The sequence below is a fragment of the Leptosomus discolor genome, chromosome Z, assembly GCF_034619465.1.
Source record: "Leptosomus discolor isolate bLepDis1 chromosome Z, bLepDis1.hap2, whole genome shotgun sequence".
Classification (NCBI taxonomy): domain Eukaryota; kingdom Metazoa; phylum Chordata; class Aves; order Leptosomiformes; family Leptosomidae; genus Leptosomus; species Leptosomus discolor.
This window is the reverse complement of record NC_141419.1, coordinates 27,615,951-27,637,032: the sequence shown is the minus strand read 5'-3', so window position 1 is coordinate 27,637,032 and position 21,082 is coordinate 27,615,951. Positions and strand designations below refer to the sequence as shown.

General features: G+C 40.5%; 1 protein-coding gene across 2 annotated transcripts in view; it reads right to left on the bottom strand.

Annotated features, from left to right (window-relative positions):
- Nucleotides 1-7,206, bottom strand: part of SNX2 (sorting nexin 2) — a 34,175-nt gene extending 26,969 nt beyond the window's left edge. For both annotated transcript variants that reach the window (XM_086480492.1, XM_086480491.1), the window contains exon 1: nt 7,099-7,206. In XM_086480492.1, the coding sequence (XP_086336618.1) occupies nt 7,099-7,206 (108 nt within the window). The remainder of the gene's footprint in view (nt 1-7,098) is intronic.
- Between the last annotated feature and the right edge of the window lie 13,876 nt (nt 7,207-21,082).

Sequence of the window (21,082 nt, the reverse complement as noted above, 5' to 3'; positions counted from 1 at the left end):
CAACTGATTTCAGAACTCAGAAGTAGCATATTCTGGAAAAACTGTGTCTCTCCAGGCAGTGCTGCACAGAGCTGCGAGTTCAAGATCTGGTAGTTCAGCTAGAACAGCAGAGCACAGAAATGCTTCGTTTCCCTGGAGGTTGAAGCAGTTCAAAGTTTTATCAGCAAAAGCAATTACTCATGAAAACATTACAGATACTCATTCCAAACCGGTTTTGCTGCTACTCAACTTTGAACAGCAACTCACATTTTGATAGATCTAAGGAGGTTTAGGCCATAGTGGGGACCCCGCATTACCACAGATGCAAAACAGCATGTAGTTCATGCTTGTCAATTCACCCCACAAAACCCATCTGTAATACAGCCAGGCACAAAGAACAAAAGCCTTCCTGAACACTTGTTGCACATAGCAGAGGGCTTTCCACTACATCCCTTAATTGTGCTCTTGATTAATAAATGGTGGAAAAAAGCCCTTGGAGAATATTCACATCTTCAAACTATTCTCTCAGTGTATTTTCTCAGTTTTATCTGAGGTAGCTATTATGGTTACTGATGGTTACTTTTTACTATACCTGGCTTCTAATCACAAAAAGAAACCCTACCAGACACAAAATTCATCTTGAACACTTAAACTTGATCAATAATATGAAAACCCAAACATTTACATGTTTAAAGCAATAACTGAATCAGAGGCCAATACAAAGCTATTCCCACTTTGAAGAAGGAACAGATTCTTCCTAGGAACAGCCAAAATACATGCCACCAAGTGCTGGTAGGTTAGTGGATCTCTTTCAGTTACTGAGCTGGGAAAGATGCTGTTCGTCTGCATTGCTAAAGAAAGCCAAGAATTCTGCACTGGATACCAGGCTTCACAGCTTTAGCTAGCATACCAGTTACAGACAGCTTTCTCCAAATTTCATATAACCTCATTTCCACAAACCACAACTAGAGAACACTTGCAAAAGGAGAGGACTTAGACCTTAGGGGCACCTCAGAAAGCTCAAGAAGCAAAGCTTATTCATGCAGCTGGTATAATTTGTATATAAGTCACAATGTCTGGAAGTGACTCTCACAGGAAGATTTCCAGTGAAACAGAAGTTTTGTCTGAGTGTTATTTGTTTTATAAAGACACAATAAATTTATAGTTGTTATAAATATCAAGCTCTGTTTCTAAGAATAGCAGATAATAAAGTTTAGTTTTGTGGATTATTTATAGGTAAAATGTCTTTCCTTTAAATAACCCTTTCAGCTGCATACTGGTTTTGGCTGGGATAGAGTTAATTTTCTTCCCAATGGCTTGTACAATTCCATGGTTCGGATTTGTGACCAAAACAGTGTCGACAACACAGGGATGTTTCAGTTTTTGTTGAACAGTGCTTACACAGTGTGAAGACTTTCTCTGTTTCTCACTGCCCTGCCAGCAAGCAGGCTGGGGCTGCACAAGAACCTGGGAGGGGACACAGCTGGGACAGCTGACCCCAACTGACCAAAGGGATATTCCATATCATGTAACACTGTGCTCAGCAAAAAAAGCTGTGGGGAAGGATGAGGATGGAGAGGATGTTTGGAGTTAAGGCACTCATCTTCCCAAGTAACCGTTACACATGATGGAGCCCTGCTGTCCTGGAGATGGCTGAACACCTGCCTGCCCATGGGAAGCAGTGAATGATTTCACTATATACTGCTTGAGTGTGCACCTTTTGCTTTACCTATTAAATTGTCTTTATCTTGACCCATCTTTTGTCACTTTTACCCTTCCAATTTTCTCCCCCGTCCTGCTGGGGGGAGCAAGGGGCCATGCAGGGCTCAGCTGCTGGCTGGAGTTAAACTGCCACAAGCTGACAGCTGAATAAGCATTTCCTGTAGCTCTCTGGTATTTTTAAACATCTGTCATTCTCAGACAAGATAAATTAAGGATGGGGTTAAACAGCTTCACAAATAGCTGGGACTTTATATGAAAAAGGCAATAATGAGGAAAGTTCTTCAAAAGATTCATGGTCAGAACACAGCATCAGCTTGTTTTTAAGAGTTTTGCAACAAAGTTTAGTTTGTTATCTTCAAAAGTTATCTTCAAAACAGAATAGTCCTCAGGGAACGACGAAAACCCAGAAAGCCACAGCCCTGAATGTATCAGAAACTAGAGTCAATAGTTCCTAATAATCTGATTATTCTACACAGTCAGTGGGTCAGAGAGTGCTATTCAGCCTCTCAAAAAAAGCATCCATGCACCCAAACAACTATTAACATATTAAGTTATTCCAGTTACTCTCCACTACACATGCAAGCTAAAAGACACGACCCCAACTTTGCTCTTTTATCTCTATGAAGTACAGCTAAAATGGTGATTAAAATGGCTGTCAGAGGGGTCAGCAGTTAGCACAGTGAAAACCTGAGTATCAGCCAAGAAATGGACAATGAGGCTAAGAAGAAACCTTAATGGCCCAGACATAAACAGACAGCATAGCTGTTTAGAAATTTTAAACTTACTTGACACCAGTGATTCATAAAAAACCACAAACATGTCCATTTCCTGAAAGGTACATGCCTGTGAAATTTCTGAGTGACTCCCGAGCTGAAAGAAAGTCAGACAAAGCATCCAACAACCAAGATACCCAATGGCCTGGACATTCAGGTATGCAGGACAATCAGGATCCTGCTTTAATCGTTTCCTAGAAAACAAGTTTCTGGTGAAAGGCCTATAGGCTCATTCCAATTTGCAATGACAATAACAAGCTCAATTTTCTCCTCTTTTATAGTGCATTACATTCGGTGGCAATAACTAAGTATTTTACAGCTTTGACATGAAGAAACAAGAACAAATTATCACATTTTCTGTTGGCTGAAAGTATAGCCCTAGATGTTTCGACATCCTCCCTTCTCTTAAGAGTAGAGTCCCCCTCAAACCAGTTGAACCACTTGTCTAAACCTGTCCTAGCCTTCCTCAATCAGAACTCAGTAGGCTAATAAAAGTTGACCATCATACTATTCTCGTTGTTCAACTTAACACAGCTCATTGTCTGAAACAGGGTTACAGAAGCTCACAAATCAAACAATGGGCGGAGAGAATAGACTCAACAGTAGGACAGTAACATTTTCAGCAGAAAGTAAGAGGACACAAGCAATCACACTAGAACAAATGCCTACGTGCTTCCATTACAGCCTGGACTTAACACCAAGGACAAGACACACATTTCCAGTAGAATCACATCAATTAATCTTGGATACTGATCCAGTTTTCTGTGAAGGTATAGTACAGTGTTGAAGGACTTAGTATTTTCCTCTCAGATACTCCAATGGGGTCTTTACTGCTTCCTCTGTAATTCTCACTGTTAACCTCAATGAATATCATTAAAGACATACAGACTTCTGTGCCTATCTAATGTCTGGCCTTCTGTGCAAAAACCAAATGCATATTGCAGATCTTTGACATAAACTGATAAACTGGCAATGAGACTATATACACACCCTGCCTTAAACGACAGTCTGTGACAGATTACCACATCTGCTACTTACTCATTGTTTTCCAGTGCCTCCATGTATCCTTCCATTATTAAAAAAAAAAACCAACAATGAAAAAACCCCACAGGAGTATAAATACTCATTGAAATGAGTAGGTGGCAGCTTAGCTACATGTTCACATGGCACCTACTTTACAAAAGACAGAGACAGGTAATACAGAGATAAACAAGGACGGTGGCAGAAACAGACTAGGGCAAGGAGAAAGGAGGAGGAAATGATGAAATAAGAGTAACACTAAATATACCATTTTTCAGAAAATCTATCATATGCTTTTTTTCATGTATGTTGCAACAAATGACTTTCAAACAGTTGTTTGTGGTTTCTCCTAATAGTGGCAAAGGACACAGACAGCAAATTAGCAATTTGTTGATTACAAACTTATAATAAGAGATTATTCTTCTCATAACACACAGTTAAGTTCCAGAACTTCTTGTTGTGCATATCATGGGCACCTTTTTTTTTTTAACCACAACAAAAAATGATACACTTGAAAATCTAGCAAGTAGATAAGTCCGTGGAAGATTATTAACATTGTAATGCTTCAGGAAGTCCTTGAGCTACAAAAACTGGTAGCTGGGAGAGCACTGCAGGTGACTACCAGCACATACTTATAATCACCAGCAATATTCTTCATACAGCATCCACCACTGAGTATCATTGTAAATGTAATCTGGGCTTAGACCATTTGTCCGACTCGGTATGGCTGTTCTCATTGATGAAAGCAACTCTGGCAGAAAAAGGGAGACAGCTCAGTGACCATGAATTTCATGGAGGCAGTCCTCCAGATGTTAATAATATGGTTGGCACAATGAAAACCAAAAAATTCTACTACACTTAGGCACTGTGGAAAGCTGATGAGGAAACAAGCACCTTACCAGCTCAGACAAGCTGCTGCTCAGCCCGGTGCCCGGAGTTCATATGTGCCCTACATTCACAGAAAGGGAAGCATTCTCATTCTCTGCCAGCCAGCAAGTTTTCAAGTCCTAGAACATGTTCCCACCACACCTCAGAAACACCAGATGATACAGCTCAGTGTGATCTTTTAGCATTTCACATCCTAGAATTAAAAGGGTTTAATTCAAGACATTAACTTTCAGTATGTGCACAGAGAAAGTTAAAACTCCAGCTTCTTTTTCTTCACATCAGAGAATCCAGCTTGAAATAAACAATATTCAGCATCTGATTACATAGATAAGCCACTGAAGTCAGCAAGCCTTCCTGCATGTAAATATTTCATATTTCCCATTCATAATATACATTGAATTTATATTTTGTCAGAAGAAACTTAGTTGAGTTAGCACGTGTTTTCTAAACGGCGACTTTGTTAACATGGAAGCTATTTGAAAGACCTACTAGAAATCTTATGGTCTCACCACTGCACAACCAAATCATAGGCAAAAAAGGAACAGCACGCCTTTTGTAAGCTGCAAAGAGAATGAAAGCAAGAAACAATAGGAGGGGGGCTGAAATTAATCACAAAACCCCCAAGTTGACAGCTCCAAAATAAACCAGTTGGGAACCCTTTCAAAGTACCATAGCCTTCATGTCAGTTGGCTTTGGACCTCACTATCCCTTGCCATGCTCTCTCCTCTGGTATCAGCAAACAAATTTGATCAAACAAAAATAGATCAATTACAACCAGCACTACACCATTTTGTTGTTACTATAGAACTTCCATTGCCATTTAGAAACAGCTATTTCATTAATATTTACGGGATTAAAACAACACTCAAGACAGAAGTCTAATTAGGCCCACACCATGAGATAATCATTCTTCTCAGGACTATGTCCTATACACTTGAGTTAAATGATTCACGTTCAAGCTAGTGAGAAGTTAAAAATCAATTTTCATGATCTCTTCCTCCCAAATTTGCAGGAAAATCACAAGATTAAGGCTCCTCCCTCAATGCTGTAGCTGATTAGATGTCAAAAAAATCTTCACTGACAAAGCTTTTCAAAGCTTCTCTTTAAGTAAAGAGGCTTCCCCTTTTTACTTACTTTCTTCCAAACAGATAGTCTTACAAAAATGAAGCAGCACAACAGAACTGTCAGCCAAACCACCCAATACAAAGTGCATTTCTCTGCCAGATTTTGCAGTTAAGAGTTTTCAGTAACTATTTTTGATCATTAAGATGAGGACTTCTCATTGTAACGGTGATTTAGACATTAAATCTACCTTATCTCTTGCAGACCTTCTTCTAGACCGTATCAATAAAGACATTCCTTGTTATACTGCAGTCTTAGCGCAGTATAGATCCCAGCAATACACACTGTATCACACAGAGATGCACAGAGGCCTATCAATACAATTCTTGTCAACTGCAGGTTCACATCATTTGCTATTCCTTCACAGCATTTTTCCACAGATCTTGTTCTACCAATTCACAGATTAGGCATCTATAACAAGAAAAACAATAAAGTGACTTGAGAGGGGGCAAGGGACTTCAAAATACATTTAAGAGCCTCTTTGTATACTGGCCTTTTTTGTTAAGGACAGGCAACAGCCAGAGTAAAACAAAGAAACATGCACTGATCCTATTACTGTAAAGGTCAGGGACAGGAAACTCTTCAGGAAAAGAGGCACAGGAATAATTTTCTTTTTAAATGGGCAACTATGTATAGGAAAAACACAGTTCTTCCAGAAGACACTGGCAAAACACATAGGTGAAACATGAACACAACAATTCTGCAAGAAAAGCTCCACATAATTCACATAAGCATTTTTCAGAACGAGGAGCTATTCATGCACTCAGTTGTTCTGGGTTGTTGGTTTTTTTAACTTATTTTATTTTAACTTTTAAATCAGAATCCCGACGGGGAAAGCAAGCACGGTTTAGAGACTTGTATTCACTGCAAGTTTTCAGATCTTCCAGACTCTGACTCCTCTGAACCACCGCAGGTTCCATAACGCCTCGCATGCCTGCCTCCCGCCTTCAGCCGCCGGTCACTGCCCCTCCGGCTCGGGCCGGCGGCGGCGGGCGGCGCTGCCCGGGCAGTGTCCCCGCAGCCGCCCGGCGCCGGGGCGCTCAGCCACCGCCGAGCGCTGCGCCGGCTCCGGCGGAAGACGGACTAGGGAAGAAATGTTTCTACAAGTTTTTGCAAACTGGAAGGGGGTGAAGCCTCGGAAAGCGGCAAAACAAAGAAACCGGGTTGTTATTAATCCACGCAAAGTCTAAGGGCTGGAGGACCAGCGAAACAGTGTGAAGGGTAAAGGTGGAAATATTTATTACCCCGGCTGTACAAGAAGGGAAAGCGGCAACCTGGCATAGCGGTACTTGGTGAAAGAGTTTTCGGTTTCTTTTGGCAGGAGAAGCCCTGAGGGGAACCACCGAGCCCCCGAGGGGCCGAGGCCACTCGGCCGCCGGCAGGGACGCGCCGAGGAGCCGCAGCTCCCGTAACAGAGGCAGGCGGCGGGTCCGCAACTGGGGCCCAGGCCGGTAAGGGCCGGCGACCGGGTCAGAGGCCGGGGGCCCCGGTCAGGAGCGCGGCACAGGCGGCCTGCCGCGGAGGGGAGGGAGGGCCCGGCGGACGCCGGCCCGGCCGCGGGGCTCGGGACCGGCTGTGGCGGGCGGGCTCTCACCTCCAGGGTGGACACGGTGCTGGTGAAGAGGTCCTCGCCATCCTCCAGCTCCTCGAAGTCGGCGGGCCGCGCCTCCCCCAGCGGCGGGGGCTCCCTCTCCGCCGCCATCTTCCCCTCCAGCCCGGCCGCCAGGCCCGGCCCCCCGCGCTCACGTGACGACCGCACCGCCCCCTCCCGCCACGTGACAGCGCCGGGGCCGGGGCCGGGGCCGGGGCCGGGGCCGGGGCCGGGGCCGGGGCCGGGGCCGGGGGAGGTGGCGGCGGGCGGCAGCTTCCCCTTCCCGGGCGTCGGGGCCAGGCAGCAGGGCCAGGCGGCAGGGCGGGTCTGCCGCTGCTGCCGCGGCTGAAATGGTTCAATGAAGTCGGTCGCCGTCCGCGGAACTCCGCGAAGCCTTCGTCCCACGAAGGCAGCCTCCCCGCGCGTCCTTGCTTTAGGCCACCCGGCCCGGCGCGAAAGGCTGGCGGCGCCGGGAGTCTGCTCGCCCGCCCGCCTGCTCGCCTGCCTGCCTGCAGCGGGTGCGGCCGTCGGTGGGTGTGGGCCTGCGCGTGGGATGTGAAGTGTCTGCCGGGAATGAAGGCTGGGAAGGCTCCCGCCGGAGGAGAAGCTCGTTGCCCTCCTCGCCTTGCCGTTCCCCGGCCTTGTCTCCTCTGAAACATTGCGGGGCGCCTGAGGTGGTCTTCCCCGGGCGAGGAGTCAGTGCGGCGAGGCTGATGCTTGCACCATTGCAGGCGCCCGCCGGGTGCCTTGCACCCCCGAGCTGGGAGGAACCTGAGCCGTATTATTTCCCATTTCATGTCAGTCGTTGAATGAAGCAGGGTTTGTCTGTGAGGAAACTGTACTCATTGCATTGTTTGAGATCTTCCTTAGGGAGCAAGGATTAGAAGTATCGTGTCCTGCTTTTGCAGAACAGTCGTTTGATTGGGCGCAGTAGTATTTACAACCTCTAAAGTAATGTATCTCATGCAAAGAAAGGATTTACAGGCCCGCTGCCTGAGTCACTATTTCAAAATTGTTTTTCTCCCCTACCTGCATTTGTGAGTTAGCTCACAAATGATATCAAATGTTCCAAAATTTTAAGTTGTATTACTCATTTTAAAAAAGATCAAGTCACATGTCAACAGTATCTATATAGCAAGCATTATCTAGGATACTTACACTTAATATGAGCAGCTATTATTGTTTCTGCTATATTGAAAGCAAGTTTCAAAACATATCTTCATTTTCCATATTGGTAAAGTACAGGTTTCATCCACTCAGCAAGCTTGTGCTTTCTGAGGACTTTGTTAATGTTTGCTGTGTTGAGGTTAATTTCTAAGCTGAGTCCAATGAAGACGGCACCCGTCACGTAGGAAGAATGAGCCTGTTTCTACAGACTAAAGGTCTTTGGGGCAAGGGGCAAGGTACCTCTAGTGTTTTCACAGTGCCTGCTAAAGACTAAATGGAAAGAATACGGTCTTACATATTGTTTTCCTTCAGCCTCTTGCCAATCAGAGCATAAGAAAGTTGTAAACATGTAAATAGAAATACATGTTATCTTGGAAATGTGAGTGCCATGCATAATTTTATCTGTACTACTTAAGCTCAAGACATCAAAAATTGTGGCGAGCTCTCTTCTTTGAGATGTGGACTGCCGATTTAAGAGAATGTCCCTTGTCCTTGCCCACATCTGAGGACATTTTATGCCTCAGTGCTTTGAGTGAGACCTCATAAATCTTCCACATGGGAGACGTAAATTTGTGTTGAAGCTTGGGACCTCCAAGTTTCCGATTGCATATAACAAAGAAGTTATCAAATAGAGGAGATTTATGAGCAAAAGTTCAAGTGGAAGTGACAGTATTTCTTCTTAGAAGTTGATGGAAAAGGAAGAGCCAAGCTTTCTCATTTTCCTCTGCTCAGAAAAAATTATCCATTACTCTAGTAGAAGACATACTTTGAGACCCGCATAGCTCCAATATCGCTGTTACTGGAAGATGTAGTACCTTGCTTGTCATTTATAAGGTTGGAAAGCATTTTTAAGTTTCATGGGAATGGGACATTTTCCAGTATATCCTTGTTTCCCTTTTCTGTACAAAACAAGAATAGTAGTGACACTTCGGTTATTTGCAGTGACTATGAGATGAAATGTATTCTATTCACATTTTTACTCTATTCCTAAACTCAGCCCATTGCCATTCCATACATCATTAAATACCATTCAGAGATCTTTTTAAGATTTAGAAATGCAGAGTAAGAAACTGAAAAAAAATCTATTCAAAATATGCAGATATTTTCTGTACGGAAATGCAGTTCTCTGGCATCTACATTTCTGTGGATGGCACTATCATTATGTCCTTACTGCCTTTCCAATTGCTTGTGGTATTGCTATTCTGCTACGCTGTTCCTGGAAGCTTTTCAAATAACTGGCACGTGCATGCTTTATCTAGAAGTTACGATTTAATCACGTCAGTTATACTTCTGTGTCCTTTGACATTGTATGTTAAGATATCTTGCCATAATTTTATTTGCTGTGATTAGAAAGATCATATGATATGTATTAAATTTTTTAGATTTCTGGCAAGTGTACTAATCTAGCATAGTACTTAGGTGTCTAATAGTTTTCTACTAGACTGACTAGTTTTCTGACTTCATCAAGATTCACACCCATGCCTTTAACACTCATGTGGTTACACTATAAATCAGCTCTCTGAAATACCTTGAAGTAGTCGTCTGTCACACCAACTGAATATGATAAAGAAGGAGAATAAAATGAAGAGCAAACAAGATGTCAGCTGTGCTTTTTTTTTTTTTTTTTTTTTGTCACTTGTTAAGAAAGGTATGTAAGAAGTTTAGCTTTTCTGATTCAAAGTAATATTGTATTTATAGGTTGAGGGCTTTTTAACTTACTTTTCCAATGCTTTTGAGATGTGTGGCCACAGAAATATATTACAGGTATTTTTGTGGCAGAGGGGTCAGAGTGTAATACAAAAGTAACTACAGGACCTGGATTTGTAACTAATTCAGATTTAAATTTGAAAAAACTGTGGATTAGTAAATCTGTATGAAAAAATAACCTGAATTAGAGAAAACCGATCAAGAAAATAAGTTGGAAAACCATTGATGCTGCAGGAAAACTTAGGATGATTGCAAAAAGCCAATTGCGTACAAGATTGTGATGTGTAACTGCAAAACCCAAAACCTCAATTTAAAGCCTCATCTCTGTCACTGTGTGTATTAATATGTGTGTCATTCAACAAATATGTAGTAGCTGTCAACTCTACCTCATGCTACTAAGTCAGAATCTAAGGGAGAGGAGAGGAAGCTACCCATGTATCCTAATGGAAACTGCAGCCACCTCTTGCTTTGCAGCCAATAAATCCACCTCTGTAATTCTAAGAGAGAGGGATATTAAGGTTGCAATGTCAAGAACCTGAACAGTAGAAACCATAAGGCTAAGTTTACACATGGAACTTGTTTCAGCCCTTTGTGTATACTCGGTGTGCCTGCTTTAATTACCTGGTTACATGCTAACGTTTCTATAGGAGCCCTCTTCCCACAGAACATTGACCACACAATTACATACACTGGTTTTCCTTGTTTCATAAAAGTTAGCTCTGTACTTCATTTATTATACACAATTTCAACCCTACTCTGAAGACAAAAAAATTTGTCTCCTGATGAGCTTTTCTGTGGAGGCTCATCACTACCAAATCTAAGCATTTCATGGGGACTGATGAATTTTATCTTCAGAGTATTCCTATGGGAGTGTGTTGCCCATTACACAGGCAGTAACCAGAGACTGAAAAATTAAACCTAAAGTGTTTGCCCAACCTGAGGCAGCTAGGATTTGTTTTTTTTTCTGGAATACCTAACATTTCAACAGGTTCTTCACCTAGGCAGCAAGCCTCAATATCACAGTACTAGCCTTACCCACACCAATTTTTAAGGCTGGATTTTATTTCTTTCCTTCCCTATTCTGTCCCTTCCTTTCCTTTTATCAGCCCTTGCCAGGTCCCATACTTTCTTGATTAGCCTTGGAGAGAACCTCCAAAAATGGTAATGTCTTATTTTGGCCCACCAGCCAGGAGTTTCTCTAAGACAATACATCTGCTGCACAGTAACTCTCCTACTTCTGCCCACAGCAGCTATGGGTTCTGCAAGCCTCTGCAGTCCAGTAGTTCAGAGGAGATATGGAAATCAAAAATGTCTTCTGTGTAAACATTCTTGGGAGTGGTTATGCAATAAATGGCTTTTAAAACGAACAATACAACAGTGTTAGGGCTCCATGTCTTTTCCCTAGTTCAGGCCGCAGAGGTGCTGGAGTGTTGAAATAGTCACAAATTATTTGGGTATGGGTAATATACCTTTTATTACTTTGCTCGGATATACTTCTATCTATCTGTCCAAAGACAATTACATTAGTTGCAAAATAAAGGTGATGAAGTTCTAAGCAATATGAATCAAAGTTTTCTAATAAAATCTGTTAGATTTTTGTAACTTCTTACATGTGTCAGACTTCTCTAGACTTTAATGTGCTAATGTAATAGCTACTGCAACATCATGTCATTTTAACAGTTGAAATATCAGTGAAACAAAGAAACTCAAGACTAAGAAGAAGAGAGAGCGATAGTTGAGTTATACAAGCTTGAGGCCAACCCCTGTGGTTTGGATCTGCAGGGAGCCACAGGAGGTTATCATCTAGTTGATTTGCTGGAAAATGTTTGTCAAACCTTTTCTTAAACATCTCTGATGTTGAAGACCCCAAAACCTCTGCAGGCAATCTGCTTCAGTGCTTTACTGTCTAGCACCAGAAAAGATACTCCTCATGCCTAACCTAAAACTCTGTTGCTATCCTGTCAGTTATACATCCTCATGTGAAGAAGTATGAGTTTGTAGCAGCATGGTGATGTAGGGGCTCATTCAGTTTGTGATTTTGTTCAGAACTGATACTGGCCTCATTTTGTATCTGTGAAGTGGTTTAGTCAGACTTTGGAGTAAAATTTCACATTCCTCGCTGAATTTTGTCTTTTATTTTTACCAACATTTACTCCAGCTCGTTCTGACTATTGTGAACTCTCTTGCTATGCTACAGCTGTTTGGTATCACTTGCACATATAATACACATTCTCCCTGTTCCATCAATGATGAGAACATTAAATCATATCAGGCTTACAGTAGAGCTCTGTCATCTTTTGTTCAATGCATCCTTCCATAAAAATGTTAATCACTGAAAAGTAGTCTCTGATTTTGTTTTATAACCAGTTTTGTACCTACTTTATATTAGATTAACATATAATGTTTCATTAGCTTCCTTATGAAGATATCAGAAAAGATAAATAATACTGAAGGACTATTTCCTCAGTAAGAGACATTGTAAGAAAATGACTAAGTGCAGTGAGGGAACAACAATGACTAGACTGCTTAGAATTAGATGAATTTTGGAGATTTAATTCTTCCCATTTATAAAATATTAAAAAAGGAATAGTGTGCTACTGTGTAGTGCTTGTGCTTGCACATAGCCATAAAGCTCTGCAGTGAGTCAGCCTTCCTAAGAAAAATTACAAAACACAAATATTTACAAAATCTGTGCATTTGACGCATGTGCTCACTCATCCAGTCAGCCAAGTGAACATTACACTTCAGATCATAATGACTGTTCTTCTGTGAAACACATGCCATATTTCCATCTGGGTATTTAATTGAGTATTTTAAAAAAAAAAAAAAATCTGTTCTGTCACCTCTGTTTTGTTCTTTGCCAGTGAGTGGTCAGTGTTTTCATTTATTAGAGAAAAATAATTTTTATGTATGTGAAAAAGACCTGTTCTTTTACCAGTTAAAAACTTCATTTGACTTTGGCATACTGATAGATGCTTCGTTCAATCGATTAATGGAATAAGAATTTCTGTTTCCCAGTTCCTCTAATGGTGCGGTATACTAAAATATAAAGCTCTAGTAGCACTAGCTGAGTATGTTTACCTTGTTACAATAGCGATATGGTGTAGAAGAATAGTAATTTTTTTTTCCATTTTCATAAGCACTGATAGCAGGTGAGAACTAAGCTGGAAACATTGGTTACTGTGATATGCATTCATCTACTATCAAGGTTGTCCCCTACTGCTTATGCTTTACAATAGAGAATGCCTTCCAGCAAAAGTTTGTTTTAACTTGGGCATTACTAGCCTTAAATCTAAACTGGGCCATTGCAACTTGATGAGAGACACACAGCAACCTCTGAGATATCCTGATTTGCTTTGGGCTTCAGATACATGTTCACTGACCACTCTCTCTCAAAGCTTATTAGTTGTGTCCCAATAGAGGTGTCATGCTGAAAACAAATATAAGGATGTTTTTAGTAGATGGTAGACCTGAGGCATCAATTGCTAACGTAGAAGCCATGAGTCTAAAAAGCACCAAAATGGTTGGAGGTGGGACAATACCTGGAGGAAGCATCATATGCCTGAAGCTAACCCTTCAAGTGTCTGCTTATGGCCACAGAGAGAAGCGTAGTCTTAATCACATTAAAGAGAACTAAGAGTTGCTAAATGACGAGTAGTTATTTGTTCAACTACAGCCCAGTAAAGTATTTGTGTCATGTAACTGCAAGCCCATGGTCCATGATTAAGTCAGCTTCATACCTTTCTGTAGATATAAAGGTATGAAACTGCTTTCCTACTTTTGGAGAATGCAAGGAAATCATGTAAGGTCTGCAGTTGGTCCCATATAAGGTATTAACATTTGCAGCATTTTATTAGTCAATTTTACCTCATTTTATGAGGGATAAATTCTTGCAAGATTTTTGACAACGAATCAGTCAGTCAGTATCCTTTTTTTACTGTTCTCTAACTTGCTAGGACTTTCAGTTAGAGGTAGAAGCATTAGAAATGGTCTAATTAGAAGTCTGAGTGATATTTGTAGCAATTCATTTCAGTGCACATTCTTTGACTCCTTTTTTAGAGCTATTTGTTTATATTGTTATTTTGAGTTGTCTTCATTCTTTCATCCAAAACTGGTTGATACCAGGGTACCTAGAAAAACCGAACAGTGAGGGGAAGGAGGCCGGACCTTTCGGACAGTGTCAGAGACAAATAGTGCATAGTCTCTGTTGGTGCCATCCCTGTATAGCACGTCAGTTTGAATTTGAACCACTTGAAAACACTTCCGGTTGGACAAAAGGTGTCATGTAGCTATTATGCAATTTTTCTTTAAGAGGAACTCTGGACCATTTTATTTTCCTCAGGTGGGAGACAGGTTCAGAGATGATCCTCTTTCTGCAGCTAGTTTCTGGTACTGCATTAGGAACTGCTCAGAAATGCCTCCTAACTTACCATCACTGCTTTGCCAGAGAGGAATTTAACATTAACATTTATTTTTATCCCATTTTGCCAGGGGAAATTTAATTTAGTGATAATATTAGGGTCAGAACCATAACAAAAACAATTTCAAGGGAAAAAAAACCCAACAATCCATTTCCAAGTGTCCATTTTTAGAATAAAAAAAATCACCTGCTGAAAGCATGCACTTTAAAAAAATCCCATAAACAGAGCTGCATCTCATGTCTTTCAGCCAGCAGTACTATCTCCATCTAGTGTAGGACTTATAAGACGAGAGCTCAAAGTAGTTTTGTGTTATCACTTGATAGGTGAAGAAAGTTTATATTGTCTTTCTCTTTCAAAATGTTACAGTTCTGAAGATAATCTTAGTTTAGAAGATTTGAGGAGGGAGTAGGGGAGAGAATGTGAATGAAGAGGAAGATTTTTGCATGTGTGAGAACCTTATGGAGAACCATGGCAAAACCCTGAAGGTAGAGGAGATGGCAGCGTGGAAGAAAATGGAAGTGAGACAGCAAAGATCAGTGTAGTCACCTCTCCAGTTCACCACCATAAACATAAACCTTGGGAGCACTGTATTGTTCTGCCAAGTCTTGAGCCTTTGGGAAGGAAGCTTATTTTCCTGCTTGCTTGGCACTTAGGAGAAGCTGTGATATTCACATACAGCAGCCTGTTCCCTTGCTGTAGGAACCCAGTGACAGGGGCTTTGCGATATCCTAAGATGGCTGGGAGTTTTCAGTTGTTAACCATAGGAACAAAAGCAGGTTTTACTGATCACAGGATTTTTCTGAAAGATCTGTGTTCTTAAAACATTAAACTATACTACTAGCTAATTTGTCCATTTATAGAACATGCATAGAAGGCAAGAGCGACACTGCAACTAGTTCTTTGGGACAGATAAGGAACGATATTTGTTATTTATATTCCAGACACTGGAGACAATGCATTGTATATGTTCTCATGTCTTTGAAGCCATTGCTAGGGACATGCCAAGAGGGTCTCCAAAGAGCTTATGGAAGGTCAAGGTTTTGGGTTCCACAAGTTCGTCTGCTGCAATTACATGTGTGCAAAAGGAGAGAGGTGTTGCATCTGCTTTTATATACGTATTCAGTGCTCCAAAATAGTTTTCCCCTTTCAGCTTGCTGTGAGTGGTTGATTTGAGGCAATTCACTTTGACTTTAAAGCAGAAAGCAAGAGAACTGAAATCTGCTCTGAGACCACTGTTGGAATGTGCATATCCAACACATAGCTCCAAAATCCTCCAGTTCTCTTCGTAAGCATTTTGGGTGCAGTTTACCCCTCTTAACTTCAGCTGGCTAAAAGGCAGGAATCTAGTCTAACCTGCTCAGCACAATTTGTAGGCCACAGAAGGAGACAGTCAAAGGAAAAGATGATTTCTCTAGAGTCCTACCTGTCTTTAACTCTTACGCTAGGATAGAGTGCCTGATGAGTGCCTACTTCCATTGCCGAGAGAGGATGCTTGTACAAATATGTAGGTAGATGCTTGACTTTAGGACAACTACAGTTAGCTGAGAAAATCTTATCCAGCAAAGCATATGCACACATCTTAAATTATAAACTCTCTAAGTTATTGAGCCTTAATATTCAATGTGGCTTGTTGGCTGATTATGATATTTATCATCATAAAAATTATAAAGTGGCTGTAGAATTAACCTGACTCAAAATACTATTAATAATACTCAATCCAGAATTAGTCTGAGAAAAAATTACTTCCCTCCCCTCCAAATGCACTGGCACATGTACTGCTGCTGCTTTAAAAAACCCAGAGCACTAAAATTAAAGAAAATAAAAAACACACTCAAACTTAAAAATATCTCTGAAAATGTTTGCATTTGCATGGATTAAGACTGCTAGACGCCAGAAAACGTTGTTTCAAATGTCTGCAGTCATTTTTTTCAGAGCATAATCTATGATCCACTGAGATTTTTTTCTCCACTTTGTGAACATATAAGATAAGGGCATGTGAAAGCAGTTTTTCATTGAAAATTGCACAGTGAGTATGCATGAACCAGTATTTGCTTTATTTCAAAGTTCCACAGCCCAAATGCAGCTGTAATTTGCATCATTTACAATTTTGCTATAAACTGACTTGGGGCATTTGTCTACATTATAGCCAGACCAGGCAAAAGATAAGTAGGAAAAATGAAAAACTTCTAACATAATTGATTTCCCCCAAATAGCACTGTCTCTGGCTGTTAGAACAATTAGTTTATCAATTTAATGTTGATTATGGCTTTCCCAATAAGTAACAGGAAAGCTTGCAAACATCCACTGAACAGCAGTGCAAAAGAAGAGTCTGACACTGTTTTCGCTAGAGCTAATACAGTGTCTAATACATATATTTGTATATCTAATGCATATGTTTCTTTAATATATTTTCAGGCATGTTAAGCCAAAATCCGGCTTTACAACGTTGTCCTTCTTTGATAAATTTTATTTCAGTATGCTCCAGCTAAATTTATCCTATGAAGGCGTAAGTTTGGGCTTGGAAAATCTATTTTCTTCCAGTCTGTACTTCAAGTGATAACAGATGCTAAATGCAGAGTAAGAAAAAAAGTTTAATCTCTCAAGAGCATTGAGAAAGCAATCAACATATTGTTTAAATAAGTTAGTAATCACATTTTCAAATTTCTTAAGAAAACAGCTTCAAGAGCTCAGGGAAGTCCTTAGAGGAGCATACAATCATAAGATAGTGAGGAATCCATTGATAAAAAGATGAGAGCTTCAGAAACAGACTCCCAAGATTCACTTGATGTCTTAGAAGGGTTTTTTTTTAGAAATTTAGCTACAGAGAAGTGCATGCAGTTTTCTGATCTTTTATTTTTCTAGTTTATGTTGTATCCTACAATATTTTTCTTTGCTTTGATTAACCTAATGTTGTGTATGTCAAAAAACAGAGCATCAAGCATCCCATTTCAATGCTATAGGTTACAGAAATGATTCTGCCAGTTAGCTAATTAGTGAAATCACTGAACCTGTTCAGGATGAATTTTGTATGAGCTTAAAGTGATAATAATGAAATTCTGCATGAGGATTCCAGGTGGTACATGATAGGATTGTCTTAACTTCACCTAACCAGTCCTCCTTAAAAAAACCTGGCACTACCGTAAGAAGGGACTTTCTATACTAGGCACATTTTCACTTTCAGATAAATACAGAATATAAAGAGCTTTGTCTCACCTAATTTTCAGCATGATATTAAATTGCCTGTAATGTAAACATCCTTATTTCTACATTCCCTGTTTAGTTGGCAGGACATACACAGCTTTAGAGAGCAATTCCAATTTACTATAGATCACCCGCAGTTATCTCCCTTATGTCTTTCTATTGACCATGCAGGAAACCTATGGCAAGTCTTACCTTGCCTTTGGCCTTTACCTTGGGCAGCTTGGGTGGATATTCTCTTTGATACAAGCTATCTTATACCTTTTTTAGCTTTGATCTTTTAGATACAAAATATGTAGATCCATATGGAAAAAGGCACTATAAAACAATACATAGGGAGTGGATGGATGGGGAGATAGAACATGTATAGACATATATATGTCACTGTATATAGATAGAATATTTGTATATGTAGGTATATAGTGTATATATGTGCTATATCGAGGCTACATTTGTGCTCTAGATTCTCTCTATATCCACTCTATCTATCTATACTCTCTCTATATAGAGTGTATATATATATATATATCAGTGTGTATATATATATATCTCTATATATATCAGTCAAAAGTTTGAGAAGCACATTTTTTAGCATATAACAAAAAAGTTTGTTTGTCCTGGAGATCACTAAGTTCTCTTCCTGTGTCTGCTTGTATACCAGCACACTAACATAAGGATAGTGGACTGAAATCTCAGCTCCTTCTTGTTTGTACTTCTACAGATTAAAACGGAAGAAGGAAGAGCAGCCTTCTGCTTCCTGTCTGATGGTAGGAGTATAGATCATAAACTTCTGACAAGCTGATTTATCCAGAAAACAAACACAGACACTCCATGGAATTACTTATTTCAAGATATTTGAGCTCTTAGAATGATTTTGAATAGTTTCCTCCAACAATTGTCTAAGTTTTGTCAGCAGCATATATAGAAAGGCAGCGCATAAAATCTGATTTGCACAAGTGTGAAGTGAGACCGGCAACTGTCTGCATGCTTTTAGTTATTTAAAAAATTACCTCACGTGCCCAAGATCATTCTGGGTGCCTGTTTCCTAATGAGATCAAAAGGGTTAAATGCACACCTGCGTGGATTGAGCTTTAGTTGTACTTTGGCTTTTACCTAAACACTCTGGAAACTTCCTGAAAGTACATGCTGCCGTGCTAGCAATAGGCACCTGCTGGGAAGGTGCCTGGCTTGACCAAGTCAAAAATCCACTTGGTGCTCTCAGTGAAGTAGGAGCCATGACCAGAGTAAAGAGCTGCCTCATCTATGCTGTCCAGAGCAGAGGAGATGTCCCATCCCCTCCCCAGATTACAGTGCTGTCATGGGAAGATGGAGCAGGAAATTATGGAGCACAGTTCATGCGGAGGCAGAACATAGTCTGTCCCCATGCAGGAGGGTGCTGATACCTGTGGATGGGTGGTCCAGAAACAGGCTTCAAGGCAGTCTGCATGGTCCTCACTGTCACTGCTGTCCCTGACAGCACGTTAACAGGAATATACATCTGGCAGCTACTGTTTTTTCATTTTGTGACCTTGATATGTGCCCCAGCATTTACCATCACTGAGCAAGTCTGTGTGCCAGGCTGACTTCTGTGTACCTATTCATCAAAGAGGGCTGAAAAAAAATATGCTGGCACATCTTTTTTGTGGATCAGGCTGCTTATGTAGCAGGGCTTGTCCCAGAGGCAACATTATCTGAAGAACTGGTGAAGACTCGGAGGACCGGGAGAAACGCAAGCGCAGCCCTTGCACCAATGCTTTTGTGCAGGTGTTTAGACATCAGGAACCTGTGAAGACATATTTGCTGTTCTGTCCAATACAGATTGCCAGGTTCAGGTACCAACTGATCATGGAGACAGGATGAGGAAGGCTGAGCACCTCTCAAAGAACTGGATCTAGCCCCTGCTCAGCAATCTCACCTACTCCAGGCTCCAAGAAGTGGTATAGCAGTGGTCCTTACATCCTTCCACTGGGTACAGAGGAGTGGATGGGGATTGGGGGAGGGTGTTGTAATGACGCACTGTGTATCCTCTCCCCTGTATTTGTGGCATACTCAGGATACAGCTGGAACGTTCAGGAGGTATCGTGAAAGCTGGCAGTGAGAACACGGGCAGGTATATAAAGATATAGCCATTTGCATAGTTTTTCCATATGCCCTGCGACAGTGTGGGATTCAAGATAGAATTAAAAGTATTTAATATATCTTTATCTTTCAGTATGGTCTAAGCAATTTGTGCATACTGACTCAAGATCATGATTGGTGTAACCCATTTGAATATTACATGGGATAAATTCCTTTAAATTTTTTTCAGAGGCTTATATATTTTTACTTAAGCCTTTTAAAGCAGAGGAAATTAAAGTCTTCTCTGAGGTTCTGATGGATGAAAAACTTAAATGCTGACATTGTACTTCTTATTAGATCCAAGCGTTAGAATATCCAAATTAAATCAAATGAAAAACATTAGTGGATTTGTAATTATGACTTCAGAATGATGCGAATGTCTTGTGAGTTTTCTGGTTTAGAAAGCAAATGTTATTTAGAAACCACTTCTCTTAAAAAATCATGAACATAAACCATCAGCCTTAGGAAATTTCCATACTATTATTTAACCAGAAGTATAAAAAAATGAAGCATATGCTATTTTGGACTGGCGAGCTTTTTGTTCTCTTATAACAGCTTTAAGCTATTGCCAAGAATATATTTCTCTTTGCTAAGTCAGTATGTTGAATTGGAACCTATTATTTTAGATGAGCATGTTACTTCTGGAAAAATTCATTTGTCTCAGTCAAAGGATTTTGTATTTTTTCTTCCTCAAAGAAAAACAATGCATTGGATTCCATTTTTTCCCAGACATTTATGTCAAAGCTGGCATAAGCAGTATGTTACTTCATGAATTCAGTAAATTCAGAGAATTCCTTTTCTACCACAGGTGTTTAAACTACATTTGGAAACACCGTTTATACCCAGAACATACTTCAGGATTGCCACTCGTGTCCTCATATTTAATATTCTTAGACTTTCTTTTAAAGTTTATTGTCTGAAACAGTAATTTTCTTGTGACATCACAGGGTATTTTGCATTACATTTGGAGCTAGATAGACTCCCTCTGGTGGCTAACTTCAAACCTCGACTGTCCAGGGACTACCATTTCTCTAGGTTGATCAAGTAGCTGCATTGGTAGAGAACTGTGTGTATTAAAACTTACTGTGAAAACAGTGTGACTGAAGCCTGTCTTCATGCTTTTTTACAAGGTGGATACCAAATTCAGTCACAAGAGTCATTGAGATGTACACCAGAAAAGCATCATAAAACCTGTGCACGAGTAAGCCAGATAAAAAAATGCTTCACACATTGTCCATCCAAGAAGATGAGAAATATATGAGCAAACAAAGGAGTAAGAAATGGCTTGCAATATTAAAAAGTGCTAATCTACTGAATCAAAGCCATTACATATCACTGACTGCAACCTTAAGTAGTTTGTTGTCTTTAGAAAAAGC